The sequence below is a fragment of the Oncorhynchus keta genome, chromosome 14 (assembly GCF_023373465.1).
Source record: "Oncorhynchus keta strain PuntledgeMale-10-30-2019 chromosome 14, Oket_V2, whole genome shotgun sequence".
NCBI lineage: Eukaryota > Metazoa > Chordata > Actinopteri > Salmoniformes > Salmonidae > Oncorhynchus > Oncorhynchus keta.
Window position 1 is genome coordinate 22214364 of NC_068434.1, and position 17563 is coordinate 22231926.

At 42.3% G+C, this 17563-nt stretch overlaps 1 protein-coding gene and 2 long non-coding RNA genes across 8 annotated transcripts; 2 read left to right on the top strand and 1 right to left on the bottom strand.

Moving 5' to 3' along the window:
• Window positions 1-119: 119 nt before the first annotated feature.
• LOC118370616 (protein FAM219A) lies at window positions 120-16783 on the bottom strand. 4 transcript variants are annotated; one of them, XM_035755685.2, is made up of 6 exons: window positions 16337-16783; window positions 14892-15009; window positions 12977-13079; window positions 12681-12761; window positions 3987-4062; window positions 120-1780 (listed from the first exon to the last, which is right to left on the bottom strand). In XM_035755685.2, exons 1-6 carry the CDS (start codon window positions 16403-16405, stop codon window positions 1622-1624), a joined length of 606 nt encoding a protein of 201 aa, XP_035611578.1. In that variant the 5' UTR covers window positions 16406-16783; the 3' UTR covers window positions 120-1621. The 4 variants fall into 4 exon arrangements, with proteins under 4 accessions (XP_035611578.1, XP_035611579.1, XP_035611580.1 ...); XM_035755686.2 differs by having other exon boundaries at window positions 14892-14994; window positions 16337-16777; XM_035755687.2 differs by having other exon boundaries at window positions 4008-4062; window positions 16337-16763.
• On the top strand, window positions 4079-12663 carry LOC127907235 (uncharacterized). Of its 2 annotated transcripts, XR_008063867.1 has the most exons (4): window positions 4079-8362; window positions 10525-10665; window positions 12123-12169; window positions 12264-12663. It is a non-coding gene; the product is annotated as an uncharacterized LOC127907235 (long non-coding RNA). The 2 variants fall into 2 exon arrangements; XR_008063866.1 differs by lacking the exons at window positions 10525-10665; window positions 12123-12169; window positions 12264-12663 and adding exons at window positions 9632-9725; window positions 10713-10772.
• Window positions 8439-9626, top strand: LOC127907236 (uncharacterized). Of its 2 annotated transcripts, none has more exons than XR_008063868.1 (3): window positions 8439-8503; window positions 9162-9255; window positions 9585-9626. It is a non-coding gene; the product is annotated as an uncharacterized LOC127907236 (long non-coding RNA). The 2 variants fall into 2 exon arrangements; XR_008063869.1 differs by lacking the exon at window positions 8439-8503 and adding an exon at window positions 8627-8691.
• Window positions 16784-17563: the final 780 nt, after the last annotated feature.

Sequence of the window (17563 nt, forward strand, 5' to 3'; positions counted from 1 at the left end):
TTCTAATGAACTTAGTACCTGCCGTCACGCTGTGAGAGAGTTTTCGCTACATCAATGCACCTGGCTACAGAAATGCATTTAGAAAAATTCCCCAGTATGCAGTAGACACCCCAAGCAGGTTCATTTGGCTTTGAGTTTATTGATGTTATACACTACACAGGACAGTAACATTGTTAAATACTAGAATGTAAGTGTCTATATGAGAACACAATAGTAAAAATAAATAATAATCACCTGTCTAAATGAAAAAAATTAAATGCGTACATTCATACTGCAAATCCCTTTAAAATACATTAGGTCATGAGACTGGCAATAAATACACACATTTTGTTTGAATATTTTTACTTTAAGGCATACTCTAATCGCAAATCAACTCTGAGGTGGTCGAGTGAAGGACTCAGTGAGGGATTAGTACTCAAAGTTAATGATACTTATGATCCTTTGATCACTTTCCAACCAATCACGAGAGGAAAATAAACTGCATCCCACCCCCTGCTGTGTGTCTGCTCTATTGACACTATTTAGAATGATTGTGCCAATCAAGATAGCAGGATTGGTTAGTTAGACACATTGTGGGAGGGGCATGGTAGGATGTCAACAGCCTGTATCCAAAAAGCTATCTAAAGTTGGCTTATACTTTTACTTAACAAAACCACTTGTTCCCTTTGGCCTCTACTGGGGTGAATTGTGTAAGCAAACTGGAAAAGTATTGTGTTGTAGAATGAGTCCAATGATAGAGTGCTGTATCATCCTCTTGAATAAGGGTAATCACAGGTTAGCAATCACCTTAATCACCATACACATATTACCTTAGAACCCAAACAAACTCAAATGTGCAAGAATAACACATTCAAAAGTGATACATCAATGAAGAATGGACAAAGTAGCAGAGTGTGTAAGATGTGGGAACAAACAGCCAATTCAGATACATTTCCCAATCCCTTTACAGTCGGTGCTCATCATGAATGTCATCCCTTTGCAATGCATTCATTCCTAAAAACCATAAATTCCTCCAACCAGTACAATAAGAAACAGGGCAAGAGTGTTAAGGTAGACTGAATGAGTCCGCTAGACAGGCCGGTGCTAGACAACCCTGCTTTCAGGACCAAATTACAGTATCAGATACCAGATAACACACCCCAGTACATACAATCATACAGATCCTTTAAATAAAAAGTATATAACTACAAAAATGAACTAAATAAAACGCAATAAATATGACAAAGTCAAGTAAGCAGAGCAGCTTTATCACCAGCAATTAAGATAATATTTCCTATTTAGGGACATGAAAATTATATTTTAAATCAAATGACCTTGTTTTTATTTTTGCTTGTATTACACAATATTGACCAGGAAGAGGCATCGGAGAGGCCTAGACTAATGTGTCTCCTCCCAGATCTCAAACACAAACAGAAGTGCATGTCCTACCATAGGAGGAAGTAATCACTGTTAGTCGTATTTTAACATTTTTGTTTGTCTTAATTTTCCTTTATTTTCTATTTTTTCTTTTTACATTTAACTTTCTGCCCGATAAGTTGATTATTTGTTTTCTTATAATTCTCATATTCTATCAATGCTCTCTGTCGCCGCTCTAATGGCAGAGTAAACTCAGATGTGTGGGCTACTGGATTTGACAGGCGGTGGAGGAGGTGGCTTGGCAGCACATGCAGGTGGGGTTGACAGATTTGGGCAGGATCAGGTCCAGGTCTTCGTCGTCAGGGATCTCGTCCAGCCGGTAACCATCCTTCAACAGCTGGATATTCAGGTCCTGGTTGATTTGCTGCAAGGGTGGACATATGGACATGTGACTAGGGGGTATAAGGTATGGTCAGTCATGTTACTAAGGGGTGTAGGGGATGGTCAGTCATGTTACTAGGGGTCGTAGGGTATGGTCAGTTATGTTCTAAGGGGTCGTAGGGGATGGTCAGTCGTGTTACTAACGTGTTGTAGGGGATGGTTAGTCATGTTACTAGAGGGTGTAGGGGATGGTCAGTCATGTTACTAGAGGGTGTAGGGGATGGTCAGTAATGTTACTAGACAGTGTAGGGGATGGTCAGTCATGTTACTAGAGGGTGTAGGTGATGGTCAGTCATGTTACCAGAGGGTGTAGGGGATGGTCAGTCATGTTACTAAGGTGTTGTAGGGGATGGTCAGTCATGTTACTAGAGGGTGTAGGGGATGGTCAGTCATGTTACTAGAGGGTGTAGGGGATGGTCAGTCATGTTACTAGAGGGTGTAGGTGATGGTCAGTCATGTTACTAGAGGGTGTAGGGGATGGTCAGTCATGTTACTAGAGGGTGTAGGGGATGGTCAGTCATGTTACTAGAGGGTGTAGAGGATGGTCAGTCATGTTACTAAGGTGTTGTAGGGGATGGTCAGTCATGTTACTAAGGTATTGTAGGGGATGGTCAGTCGTGTTACTAGAGGGTGTAGGGGATGGTCAGTCATGTTACTAGAGGGTGTAGGGGATGGTCAGTCATGTTACTAGAGGGTGTAGGGGATGGTCAGTCATGTTACTAGAGGGTGTAGGGGATGGTCAGTCATGTTACTAGAGGGTGTAGGGGATGGTCAGTCATGTTACTAGAGGGTGTAGGGGAATGTCACATTACTGGGGCAGCAGAAACTCTACCATAGACATAAGACTATTAAGTAGAGTCTTCAAGGAGTACCCATGTAACTAAAGGCTTTTCACACGGTGAAAGCCCTAAGTAACATGACTGACGATCCCCTACACCCCTTAGTAACATGCCTGACCATCGCCTACACCCCTTTTTTATCAACTGACCTTGCTTTTATTTTCACTTGTATTACACAATAATGACAGGGGAGGAATCAGAAAGGCCTAGACTAGTGTGTCTCCTCCCAGATGAGTATTCTCAGATAAGTAGTCTTCAAGGAGTACCCATGTAACGCTAGTCATATTGTTACACTGTGAAAGCCATAATCACTGTTTTATCATAAATTGTTGAAGTTGACTTAATTCAGCGATCATATCAGGCTTTTGAAGACAGTCTTGTTACAGTAGCTAAATTGTTTAATGGCAAAGACATAAGGCTAAAATATGTAATGTAAGTGGTTTTGAGAATGGGTCAGTTGTGGTGACCTTAAATGAATAAAGGTAGCCTGAGATTTTATCCAACAGTAATCTGCATTTACTGTAAGGAGGTTTGTGAAGGGAGAGAACATGAAGATTGTAAGTGTGGTGGGGATGAGTAGCAATGGTCAGGCATGACTGTAAAGTCCAGTACAGATACAACAGCTGAGACGAGACAAGACAGTTTTTATGCAGTTTGAGGTTTGCTTGATCTAGTTTTAGAACATCTCATGTCAGCTGCTGGAGTTTCTAAGATTCAATATCTAAAATATTAGCTAAAGAAGAGACGTGTCCATTTAACAGTGTGCAGATGTTCTGTGTTTAGCCAAGCCGTTAGCTAGTTAGCCTACCAGACAGATAGCTATTTTGCTGCAGTTAGCTAGCCTTACTTGCTGATATTTCTCTGACAAGTCACGAAAGTCCACCCTGTTTCTGGTGCATGCATTTCATGATACTAATTTGCTACAACAACTTGTTACAACCAGAGGCAGCTTTGTTTCAAAGTACATCAGTCATTGTGGTCCAGGCTGTATCACAACCGCCGAGATTGGGAGTCCCATAGGGCGACGCACAATTGGCCCAGCGTTGTCCGGGTTAGGGTTTCCCCGGGGTAGGCCATCATTGTAAATAAGACTTTGTTCTTAATTGACTTTCCTTGTTAAATAATGGTTAAATAAATAAAAACTAAATCAATTGTAAAGAGGCACCATCACAGTGGAAACGGTCGCAACCACATGTATTGTCTTTTTGATATGAATGCCCGTTCTTTAGGCAGCTGTTCTACAACACAAAATTCTAAAACTGGTTAGTTTTGTCTCATCTCGTTTCTCCTTATGTCGGCTGTTGTATCTGTTCCCGGGCTTAGGTAGTGTTACCCAGAGTGCATAGGTACCTGGTCCCTCACACATCTCACCTCGGCTGAGGAGTATCCCGATGAGGAATATCTGGACATGTCGAAGTCATCGTCACTGCAACATAAAGGGAAGTGGATGGTCATTAACATAGATTCATGTCATCACTGTTGATCTTATATGTACATTTACCTCATGCCTGTCACAATGGCGCCGAATGGGAAGGCTGCAGTTTTACGGGCTCCTAACCAACTGTTCTAGTTTGTTTGTTTTTCCGCGTTGTTTGTAACTCATTTTCTACATAATGTAGCTGCTACAGTCTCTTATGACCAAAAAGAGCTTCTGGACATCAAAACAGCGATTACTCACCTCAAACTGGTCGAAGATTTTTTCTTTAATGAGTCCAACGCAAAGGATATACTGCTTCCCAGAGACCAGGCCCTCATCCAGTCATTCGCGTGAAGAAAAGACGGAAATACAGGGGCGGAGGTCTGGGTGCCTTGTGAGAATTTGTCGACGAGTGAGTAAACCACCACTACTCTCGGTATTATTGGTCAATGTGCAATCATTGGAAAACAAACTGGACGATCTACGATTAAGACTATCCTACCAACGTGACATTAAAAACTGTAATATCTTATGTTTCAGAGACTTGGCTGAATGACGACACAGATAATATAGAGCTGGCTGGCTTCTCCGTGTTTCGGCAGGACAGAGAAGATATGTCTGCTAAGACGAGATACTGGGGTGTGTGTCTATTTGTCAATAACTATTGGTGCGCAATGTCTAATATTAAAGAAGTCTCGCGATATTGCTCACCTGAGTTAGAATACCTAATGATAAGCTGTGGATCACCCTATCTACCAAGAGAGTTCACATCTATATCATTCGTAGCCGTCTATTTACCACCACAAACCGATGCTGGCACTAAGACCGCATTCAACAAGCTTTATAAGGCCATAATTTGTAAGTCGCTCTGGATAAGAGCGTCTGCTAAATTACTTAAATGTAAATGTAAATAAGCAAACAAGAAAACGCTCATCCAGAAGCGACGCTCCTAGTGGCCGTGGACTTTAATGCAGGCAAATGTCACATGCAACCAGAGGGGAAAAAAACTCTAGACCACCTTAACTCGACACACAGAGATGCATACAAAGCTCTCCCCTGCCCTCCATTTGGCATATCTGACCATAATTCTCTAAAGCAGGAAGTACCAGTGACTCTCTCAATATGGAAGTGGTCAGATGACGCGGATACTACGCTACAGGACTGTTTTGCTAGCACAGACTGGAATATGTTCCGGGATTCATCCAATGGCATTGAGGAGTATACTACCGCAGTCACCAGGTTCATCAACAAGTGTATCGACAACATCGTCCCGACAGTGAATACACTACATTTTTTGTCCATTAAAATAACATCAAATTGATCTGAAATACAGTGTAGACATTGTTAATGTTGTAAATTACTATTGTAGCTGGAAACGGCTGATTTGTAATGTAATATCTACATAGGCATACAGAGGCCCATTATCAGCAACCATCACTCCTGTGTTCAATTGGCATGTTGTGTTAGCTAATGTCTACACTGTATTTCTGTATTTCTGATCAATTTGATGTTATTTTAATGGACAAAAAATGTGCTTTTCTTTCAAAAACAAACTTTTGTACAGCAGTGTACATTTCCCAACCAGAAACCATGGATTACAGGCAACATCCACACCAAGCTAAAGGCTCGAGCTGCCGCTTTCAAGGAGCGGGACATTAATCCAAAAGCTTATAAGAAATACTGCTATGCCCTCAGACGAACCATCAAACAGGCAAAGCGTCAATACAGGACTAAGATTGAATCCTACTACACCCGCTCTGACGCTCGTCAGATGTGGCAGGGCTTGAAAACTATTATGGACTACAAAGGGAAACCCAACTGTGAGCTGCCCAGTGATGCGAGGCTACCAGATGAGCTAGATGCTTTTTATGCTCGCTTTGAGGCAAACAACACTGAAGCTGTGTGATCACGCTCTCTGTAGCCGATGTAAGCAAGACCTTTAAACAGGTCAACATTTACAAAGCCGCAGGGCCAGACGGATTACCAGAACGTTTACTCAAAGCATGCGCGGACCAACTGGCAAGTGTCTTCACTGACATTTTCAACCTCCCCCTGGCCGAGTCTGTAATACCTACATGTGTCAAGCAGACCACCATAGTCCCTGTGCCCAAGAAAGTGAAGATAACCTGCCTAAATGATCGCACTGCCCTTTCCCACGTGAACAAAAGGAACACCTATGTGAGAATGCTGTTAATTGACTGTTGCTCAGCGTTCAAGACCATAGTGCCCACAAACCTCATTACTAAACTAAGGACCCTGGGACTAAACACCTCCCTCTGCAACTGGATCCTGGACTTCCTGATGGGCCACGCCCAGGTGGTAAGAGTAGGCAACCACACATATTCCACGCTGATCCTCAACACTGGGGCACCTCAGGGGTGCATGCTTAGTTCCCTCCTATACTCCCTGTTCACCCACGACTACATCAAGCAATCAAATGTATTCATAAAGCCCTTCTTACATCAGCTGATGTCACAAAGTGCTGTACAGAAACCCAGCCTAAAACCCCTAACAGCAAGCAATGTAGGTGTTGAAGCACGGTGGCTAGGAAAAACTCCCTAGAAAGGCCAGAACCTAGGAAGAAACCTAGAGAGGAACCAGGCTATGAGGGGTTGCCAGTCCTCTTCTGGTTATGCCGGGTGGAGATTATAACAGAACATGGCCAAGAGGTTCAAATGTTCATAGATGACCAGCAGGGTCAAATAATAATAATCACAGTGGTTGTTGAGGGTGCAACAGGTCAGCACCTCAGGAGTAAATGTCCAGTACATGGCCAAGCACGACTCCAACACCATCATTAAGTTTGCGAAACAACAGCCTGATCACCGACAACAATGAGAGCCTATAGGGAGGTCAGAGACCTGGCAGTGTGGTGCAAGGACAAAAACATCTCCCTCAATGTGAGCAAGACGAAGGAGCTGATTGAGGACTACAAGAAAAGGAGGGCCGAACAAGCCCCCATTAACATTGATGGGACTGAAGTGGAGTGGGTCGAGAGTTTCAAGTTCCTTGGTGTCTACATCACCAACAAACTATCCAAACACACCAAGACAGTTGTGAAGACGGCACGACAACATTTTTTCCCCTCAGGAGACTGAAAAGATTTGGCACGGGACCCCAGATCCTCAAAAAGTTCTACAGCTGCACCACCGAGAGCATCTTTTAAAAAATATATATTTTTTAATTTTACCCCTTTTTCTCCCCAATTTCGTGGTATCCAATTGTTGTAGTAGCTACTATCTTGTCTCATCGCTACAAATCCCGTACGGGCTCGGGAGAGACGAAGGTTGAAAGTTATGCATCCTCCAATACACAACCCAACCAAGCCGCAGTGGAAGCCAGCTGCACCAATGTGTCGGAGGAAACACTGTGCACCTGGCAACCTTGGTTAGCGCGCACTGTGCCCGGCTCGCCACAGGAGTCGCTGGTGCGTGATGAGACAAGGACATCCCTACCGACCAATCCTTCCCTAACCCGGATGACGCTATGCCAATTGTGCGTCGCCCCACGGACCTCCCGGTCACGGACGGTTACGACAGAGCCTGGGCACGAACCCAGGGACCCTGATGGCACAGCTGGCGCTGCAGTACAGCACCCTTAACCACTGCGCCACCCGGGAGGCTTCATCGAGAGCATCTTGACCGGTTGCATCACCAGCTGGTATGGCAACTGCTCGGCATCTGACCGCAAGGCGCTACAGAGGGTAGTGCGTATTGCCCTGTACTTCACTGGGGCCAAGCTGCTACCGCACGGCAAGCAGTACCGGAACGCCAAGTCTAGGACCAAAATACTCTTTAACAGCTTCTACCCCCAAGCCATAACACTGCTGAACAACTAAACTAATCAGATGGCTACCTGGACTATTTACATTGATTTTTTTTTACACTGTTGCTACTCGCTGTTTATTATCTACGCAGTCACTTTACAAATGACCTCGACTAACCTGTACCCCCGCACATTGACTCGGTACCGGTACCCCCTGTATATAGCCTAGTTATTGTTATGTAAATCTCTTGTGTTACTTTTTGATTGATTTTTTATTTTTCTTAGAGTTTATTTAGTAAATATTTTATTAACTGCACTGTTGGTTAAGGGCTTGTAAGTAAGCATTTCACTGTAAGGTCTACACTGTTGGTTAAGGGCTTGTAAGTAAGCATTTCACTGTAAGGTCTACACTGTTGGTTAAGGGCTTGTAAGTAAGCATTTCACTGTAAGGTCTACACTGTTGGTTAAGGGCTTGTAAGTAAGCATTTCACTGTAAGGTCTACACTGTTGGTTAAGGGCTTGTAAGTAAGCATTTCACTGTAAGGTCTACATTGTTGGTTAAGGGCTTGTAAGTAAGCATTTCACTGTAAAGTCTACATTGTTGGTTAAGGGCTTGTAAGTAAGCATTTCACTGTAAAGTCTACATTGTTGGTTAAGGGCTTGTAAGTAAGCATTTCACTGTAAAGTCTACATTGTTGGTTAAGGGCTTGTAAGTAAGCATTTCACTGTAAGGTCTACACTGTTGGTTAAGGGCTTGTAAGTAAGCATTTCACTGTAAAGTCTACATTGTTGGTTAAGGGCTTGTAAGTAAGCATTTCACTGTAAAGTCTACATTGTTGGTTAAGGGCTTGTAAGTAAGCATTTCACTGTAAAGTCTACATTGTTGGTTAAGGGCTTGTAAGTAAGCATTTCACTGTAAGGTCTACATTGTTGGTTAAGGGCTTGTAAGGAAGCATTTCACTGTAAGGTCTACATTGTTGGTTAAGGGCTTGTAAGTAAGCATTTCACTGTAAGGTCTACACTGTTGGTTAAGGGCTTGTAAGTAAGCATTTCACTGTAAAGTCTACATTGTTGGTTAAGGGCTTGTAAGTAAGCATTTCACTGTAAGGTCTACATTGTTGGTTAAGGGCTTGTAAGGAAGCATTTCACTGTAAGGTCTACATTGTTGGTTAAGGGCTTGTAAGTAAGCATTTCACTGTAAGGTCTACATTGTTGGTTAAGGGCTTGTAAGTAAGCATTTCACTGTAAGGTCTACATTGTTGGTTAAGGGCTTGTAAGTAAGCATTTCACTGTAAGGTCTACATTGTTGGTTAAGGGCTTGTAAGTAAGCATTTCACTGTAAGGTCTACATTGTTGGTTAAGGGCTTGTAAGTAAGCATTTCACTGTAAGGTCTACATTGTTGGTTAAGGGCTTGTAAGTAAGCATTTCACTGTAAAGTCTACATTGTTGGTTAAGGGCTTGTAAGTAAGCATTTCACTGTAAAGTCTACATTGTTGGTTAAGGGCTTGTAAGTAAGCATTTCACTGTAAAGTCTACATTGTTGGTTAAGGGCTTGTAAGTAAGCATTTCACTGTAAGGTCTACACTGTTGGTTAAGGGCTTGTAAGTAAGCATTTCACTGTAAAGTCTACATTGTTGGTTAAGGGCTTGTAAGTAAGCATTTCACTGTAAAGTCTACATTGTTGGTTAAGGGCTTGTAAGTAAGCATTTCACTGTAAAGTCTACATTGTTGGTTAAGGGCTTGTAAGTAAGCATTTCACTGTAAGGTCTACATTGTTGGTTAAGGGCTTGTAAGGAAGCATTTCACTGTAAGGTCTACATTGTTGGTTAAGGGCTTGTAAGTAAGCATTTCACTGTAAGGTCTACACTGTTGGTTAAGGGCTTGTAAGTAAGCATTTCACTGTAAGGTCTACATTGTTGGTTAAGGGCTTGTAAGGAAGCATTTCACTGTAAGGTCTACATTGTTGGTTAAGGGCTTGTAAGTAAGCATTTCACTGTAAGGTCTACATTGTTGGTTAAGGGCTTGTAAGTAAGCATTTCACTGTAAGGTCTACATTGTTGGTTAAGGGCTTGTAAGTAAGCATTTCACTGTAAGGTCTACATTGTTGGTTAAGGGCTTGTAAGGAAGCATTTCACTGTAAGGTCTACACTGTTGGTTAAGGGCTTGTAAGTAAGCATTTCACTGTAAGGTCTACACTGTTGGTTAAGGGCTTGTAAGTAAGCATTTCACTGTAAGGTCTACATTGTTGGTTAAGGGCTTGTAAGGAAGCATTACACTGTAAGGTCTACACTGTTGGTTAAGGGCTTGTAAGTAAGCATTTCACTGTAAGGTCTACACTGTTGGTTAAGGGCTTGTAAGGAAGCATTACACTGTAAGGTCTACACTGTTGGTTAAGGGCTTGTAAGGAAGCATTACACTGTAAGGTCTACACTGTTGGTTAAGGGCTTGTAAGTAAGCATTTCACTGTAAGGTCTACATTGTTGGTTAAGGGCTTGTAAGGAAGCATTACACTGTAAGGTCTACATTGTTGGTTAAGGGCTTGTAAGTAAGCATTTCACTGTAAGGTCTACATTGTTGGTTAAGGGCTTGTAAGGAAGCATTTCACTGTAAGGTCTACATTGTTGGTTAAGGGCTTGTAAGTAAGCATTTCACTGTAAGGTCTACACTGTTGGTTAAGGCCTTGTAAGGAAGCATTTCACTGTAAGGTCTACATTGTTGGTTAAGGGCTTGTAAGTAAGCATTTCACTGTAAGGTCTACACTGTTGGTTAAGGGCTTGTAAGTAAGCATTTCACTGTAAGGTCTACACTGTTGGTTAAGGGCTTGTAAGTAAGCATTACACTGTAAGGTCTACATTGTTGGTTAAGGGCTTGTAAGTAAGCATTTCACTGTAAGGTCTACATTGTTGGTTAAGGGCTTGTAAGTAAGCATTTCACTGTAAGGTCTACACTGTTGGTTAAGGGCTTGTAAGGAAGCATTTCACTGTAAGGTCTACATTGTTGGTTAAGGGCTTGTAAGTAAGCATTTCACTGTAAGGTCTACACTGTTGGTTAAGGGCTTGTAAGTAAGCATTTCACTGTAAGGTCTACACTGTTGGTTAAGGGCTTGTAAGTAAGCATTACACTGTAAGGTCTACATTGTTGGTTAAGGGCTTGTAAGTAAGCATTTCACTGTAAGGTCTACACTGTTGGTTAAGGGCTTGTAAGTAAGCATTTCACTGTAAGGTCTACACTGTTGGTTAAGGGCTTGTAAGTAAGCATTACACTGTAAGGTCTACATTGTTGGTTAAGGGCTTGTAAGTAAGCATTTCACTGTAAGGTCTACATTGTTGGTTAAGGGCTTGTAAGTAAGCATTTCACTGTAAGGTCTACATTGTTGGTTAAGGGCTTGTAAGTAAGCATTTCACTGTAAGGTCTACATTGTTGGTTAAGGGCTTGTAAGGAAGCATTTCACTGTAAGGTCTACATTGTTGGTTAAGGGCTTGTAAGTAAGCATTTCACTGTAAGGTCTACACTGTTGGTTAAGGGCTTGTAAGGAAGCATTTCACTGTAAGGTCTACATTGTTGGTTAAGGGCTTGTAAGTAAGCATTTCACTGTAAGGTCTACACTGTTGGTTAAGGGCTTGTAAGTAAGCATTTCACTGTAAGGTCTACACTGTTGGTTAAGGGCTTGTAAGTAAGCATTACACTGTAAGGTCTACATTGTTGGTTAAGGGCTTGTAAGTAAGCATTTCACTGTAAGGTCTACACTGTTGGTTAAGGGCTTGTAAGTAAGCATTTCACTGTAAGGTCTACACTGTTGGTTAAGGGCTTGTAAGTAAGCATTTCACTGTAAGGTCTACACTGTTGGTTAAGGGCTTGTAAGTAAGCATTACACTGTAAGGTCTACATTGTTGGTTAAGGGCTTGTAAGTAAGCATTTTACTGTAAGGTCTACACTGTTGGTTAAGGGCTTGTAAGTAAGCATTTCACTGTAAGGTCTACACTGTTGGTTAAGGGCTTGTAAGTAAGCATTACACTGTAAGGTCTACATTGTTGGTTAAGGGCTTGTAAGTAAGCATTTCACTGTAAGGTCTACACTGTTGGTTAAGGGCTTGTAAGTAAGCATTTCACTGTAAGGTCTACACTGTTGGTTAAGGGCTTGTAAGTAAGCATTACACTGTAAGGTCTACATTGTTGGTTAAGGGCTTGTAAGTAAGCATTTCACTGTAAGGTCTACACTGTTGGTTAAGGGCTTGTAAGTAAGCATTTCACTGTAAGGTCTACACTGTTGGTTAAGGGCTTGTAAGTAAGCATTTCACTGTAAGGTCTACACTGTTGGTTAAGGGCTTGTAAGTAAGCATTACACTGTAAGGTCTACACTGTTGGTTAAGGGCTTGTAAGTAAGCATTTCACTGTAAGGTCTACACTGTTGGTTAAGGGCTTGTAAGTAAGCATTTCACTGTAAGGTCTACACTGTTGGTTAAGGGCTTGTAAGGAAGCATTACACTGTAAGGTCTACACTGTTGGTTAAGGGCTTGTAAGGAAGCATTACACTGTAAGGTCTACACTGTTGGTTAAGGGCTTGTAAGGAAGCATTTCACTGTAAGGTCTACACTGTTGGTTAAGGGCTTGTAAGGAAGCATTTCACTGTAAGGTCTACACTGTTGGTTAAGGGCTTGTAAGGAAGCATTACACTGTAAGGTCTACACTGTTGGTTAAGGGCTTGTAAGTAAGCATTTCACGGTATTGTTGTATTGTTGTATTTGGCGCATGTGACAAATCAAATTTGATTTGATAACCTAAATACTGTATCCATGTTGGCAGGTCTGATAGTAAAGGGTTATGGTGGACACGTGACATTATGTGTGTACGATATCACCTACCTGTCTGTATCTAGGGCCACCAGGGGCTTCTCATCAGGGCTCTGGTCTAAGGAGGAGTAGCCCTTATTGGGCACCACCAGCCTGTGGAGAGGAGAGAGAGAGTGAGTGAAAAAGAGGGAAAGGTAGAGGTGGGCAGGATAGTGAGAACACAAGAAGGAAGAGGTAGAACAGACCAGGAGGAAAAGAGTGAGTGAGAGTGAAAGAAATGGGAGGGGTTGTAGATACCAGTGAAGAGGGACATAGGGAGAAAGAAAACCATGAATGAAGGGCCAAAAGGGACCGAGGTCAGCTCTCACCGTGTTCTGGCCATGACATTGTTCTTCTTGGGCTGCTGGTTCACTGGACTTCCTGCATTGCCATTCTTCAGTGATCCCTTCCTGGCCAGCTCTCGCTGTTTCTCTGCACATCACAAGATGTGACATCAGAGGATTGACAAATATAGAGGGCCACAGACACAATCCTGCCATGGCAGCTCTCAGATAACCAGTCTCCTGACACCATTCAACTGTTCATCTGGTTTTGAGTCAGAGATGTGTCAAAGATGACAGACCAAGGCCATCACCACATCCCCAGACTATACACACACAGCACATTCACACCTGGTGCAAGAACGACTCAATTCTGCCCCTAATGAACTTACTGAGTCAACTTTCTGAGTGAATTTACAGAGTAAGGTATTTTGTCATTATTCGATCTTAGCAAATCACATTACTAGACCTACAAGGCGTGGTTCCAAATAGAAACATATAAATGGTAGCTAGTTAGCTACCTTCTAACTAAAGGGTGAAGCTTCACATAGACAAAAAATAATGATAGTATCCTAATCTGTGGGTGATGTGTCGCACTTGTGGGGAAAACTTTCCCCATAAAAAAGAAATAACACAAATACATTTTCTAAAATCTTCATGTTGCCTCACACAAGCATATGGATGGGAATAGGGGGTACATAAATCAGGCTAATGACTACAGCTTGCTAGTTTGAGGTTTTGATATAACAGACCTTCTGGGCTTGGCAAGGAAATATCTGGTGTGCGGGACTAGGGCCATCCAACAGTAACAGTGACTCCCTCCCTCATCCCAGATGTTATGGGAACATTTGTTCAAAGGGGATCATGAGTAGGGTTTGCTCATCAAAGACATGTATTTTTACAAAATGGTTCAATTGAGTCATTATTTTACCATGTCATTTTCTGGTCATCCCAATGAGGTGTTTCAATGTGTTTATACAGGTATGTATGCCTTTTAAGCCTTGACACTAAACCTAGCCATTGTATTGCTCCCTTCTACAGTACCTTGTATTGCTCCCTTCTACAGTACCTTGTATTGCTCCCTTCTACAGTACCTTGTATTGCTCCCTTCTACAGTACCTTGTATTTCTCCCTTCTACAGAACCTTGTATTGCTCCCTTCTACAGAACCTTGTATTGCTCCCTTCTACAGAACCTTGTATTGCTCCCTTCTACAGAACCTTGTATTGCTCCCTTCTACAGAACCTTGTATTGCTCCCTTCTACAGAACCATGTATTGCTCCCTTCTACAGAACCATGTATTGCTCCCTTCTACAGAACCTTGTATTGCTCCCTTCTACAGAACCATGTATTGCTCCCTTCTACAGAACCTTGTATTGCTCCCTTCTACAGAACCTTGTATTGCTCCCTTCTACAGTACCTTGTATTGCTCCCTTCTACAGAACCTTGTATTGCTCCCTTCTACAGAACCTTGTATTGCTCCCTTCTACAGTACCTTGTATTGCTCCCTTCTACAGTACCTTGTATTGCTCCCTTCTACAGTACCTTGTATTGCTTGCTCCCTTCTACAGAACCTTGTATTGCTCCCTTCTACAGAACCTTGTATTGCTCCCTTCTACAGTACCTTGTATTGCTCCCTTCTACAGAACCTTGTATTGCTCCCTTCTACAGAACCTTGTATTGCTCCCTTCTACAGAACCTTGTATTGCTCCCTTCTACAGAACCTTGTATTGCTCCCTTCTACAGAACCTTGTATTGCTCCCTTCTACAGAACCTTGTATTGCTCCCTTCTACAGTACCTTGTATTGCTTGCTCCCTTCTACAGAACCTTGTATTGCTCCCTTCTACAGAACCTTGTATTTCTCCCCACAACATCTTTGTATTGCTCTCCGGACATGTGACCACTGTCCAAGGTGCTGAAATAAACAGAGGTACTAGGTTCTGCTGAGACCTCTTACGCTCACCTATCTTCATCTGCAGAGGAGAGGGCTTGTAGTTAATAGTGACTGGCTCGCCCTCCCTCGTGTCTGAGTCTGCCTCTGAAGAAGCCGTGGACGATGCCGGGTCCTGGAGAGAGAGGTTCTAAATTGCATCACAGTAGTGAGAGATTGGTGTCACACGACTCACGTTCTGGGATGTTGATATGACATTGTCATTATGTATAGGCTAGTAAATACAATAGGCCTATTGCTACTGTATTAGAAAAATATACTTGTGAGATTTCCTGTCTGGCTCACACACACATATGCACTTTACACATACATCAAAGGTTGTCAGGTTGTCACATCTTAATTGTACACAGTCTATTCATTGACTGCCATGACACACATTACACTCACAACTCCCAAAAGCTACGCCACTGCAGATACAGACAAACACTTGAATCATGGTATTCCAGATAGGTTCCACCAAAGCAGGGGTGGGCAACATATGGCCCATGGATCAAATCCGGCCCTTCAGGCCATTCAATCTGGCCCGAGGGAGGTTTGAGTAAAAAAGGAAGACCACTCTTGAATGTCTAAAACTAGACATCAAGTATGTAGAAATTATAATGGACCTATACGTTTTAAAATAACTTCCCCATTTCAGGCCCGCAAATTGCTTCTGATTAACAAATTGCTCAGGAAAAAAATTGTGTGGCCCTCCACTGAATTTTTTTATCTAGATGTGGCCCTTAAGCCAAAATTATTGCCCACCCATGGACTTGAAAAACGAACTCGATACAGCAAACTAACATGGTCTACTGAGACACAACACTAACTATATGCCTACAGCATCTGATGCAACGAGCAGGTTTGATTCTGAGTGAAACGCCATATGCTGCCGTGGAGGGTACCGCTCCACGCAGTCACCGCATGATGAAGTAATCGAAGGGGGGCTAGGCCTTACTCGCTCCGATAGGCCAGCCAATTGCTTTGTAATATTCATAAATAGCAAACAATTAAATAATAACATGATCTATTACATACATGCCAATCCACTACCTACGATTTTTGCAATGACAGGCTTTGTCTCATTTGTTTGTCCCAAGAGCGGATGGCTCTGCGAGGTTGGGATGGTTATTTTCGCCAAGCATCACCGATGCTCACTACGCAGCTCGATCACTTGAAAAACGGATATTGATCAAGGTCGTCTTAAATTCGCTTCTCATCGCCATAAAGCCAGGCATACTCTCGTGACCTTATGGTTGCCTACCAATAATGCGACATTTTCTACATTTATCAGACAGCTAAAACAAAATGCAATAAATTAACACCAGGCCATTATCGAAATTCAACAATACATTACAGGCTAAATTGATAGCGTCAAAAATGTAGTAGCCTAGTCTAACAGTATAGGAACATACTGTATTAGCCAATGCATTCATTTATCATCACAAGTTGTAGCCTATAAAAAACATCCCACTTACAAGCGGCTGCATCTCCGCCTGAACAGCGCTAGGCACCTGAAATCTATCTACCGGTATCTCTTCCATCATTTTGGCGAGGTGTTATTTCTACCGTTTATGCCAAGGTAATTAATAATACGGCAGCGCCGTGTGTTTTAGTGTGATCAATTATGGCTGAGATTTTCGGTTTCTCAGATTTCTATCAATCTCTGCGATTCTCCGGTTCTTTGCCTCATCCCAGCAGGCAGTATCTGTAGTGACCAGTCGGTGACTCAACCACCCACTTCCGGGTACGGATCCGTTAATCGGTCTCGCCCATAATGTTCTCGCCCGCCTTACTGCCGCCCGAGAATGAGCATAAACCTGTTCCACAATGGCATGACAATGTGGACCAGTGATTCTTTATGGCATAACTCCAATAAATATACTACTATTTATAAACTGAGTGGTTCGAGCCCTGAATGCTGATTGGCTGACAGCCGGGGCATATCAGACCTTATTCCACCGTTATGACAAAACATGTTTTTTTACTGCTCTAATTACGTTGGTAACCAGTTTATAATATCAATAAGGCACCTCGGTTGTTTGTGGTATATGGCTAATATACCACGGCTAAGGGCTGTATCCAGGCACTCCGAGTTGTGTCGTGATCAGAACAGCCCTTAGCAGTGGTATATTGGCCATATACCACACCCATCGTGCCTTGACGCTTAAATATAGGCTATATAAAATAAAATAAATGACAAAATATATTTTATAAATCCCTTTTTATATCAGCAGTTGTCTCAAAGTAAATAACATATATTTGGCCTAAACCCCAAAGGGAAAGCAATGCATAAGCAGAAGCACAGTGGCCAGGATGAACTCCTCAGGAAAAACCTAAAGATGAACCAGGCTCAGAGGTGTGCCAGACCTCTTCTCTAATATGACATTTTTAAACTTGTTTTTTAATAAAAGCTAAGTGTTTTTTTTATAAACACATTAGGCCTAATTCTTTGTCGGATCACATCTATTATAGGCTGCCTATTCTCCCCAATTAAAACAACATGTTGTCGTTGCCATTACAGCAGAGAGCAGCAATATCATGTACTAACTGCAAACTAATTAATACTAACGAAGACGATAATATTTTTTACAATTATTAATTATTTACAAGGGCCAGTTGTCTTGGCCAGTATGAACCAGCAGATGGCGCTCCAAACATAGGTTTTGTGATAATAGTCAACTGGGGGCAATGAGACAAACTAA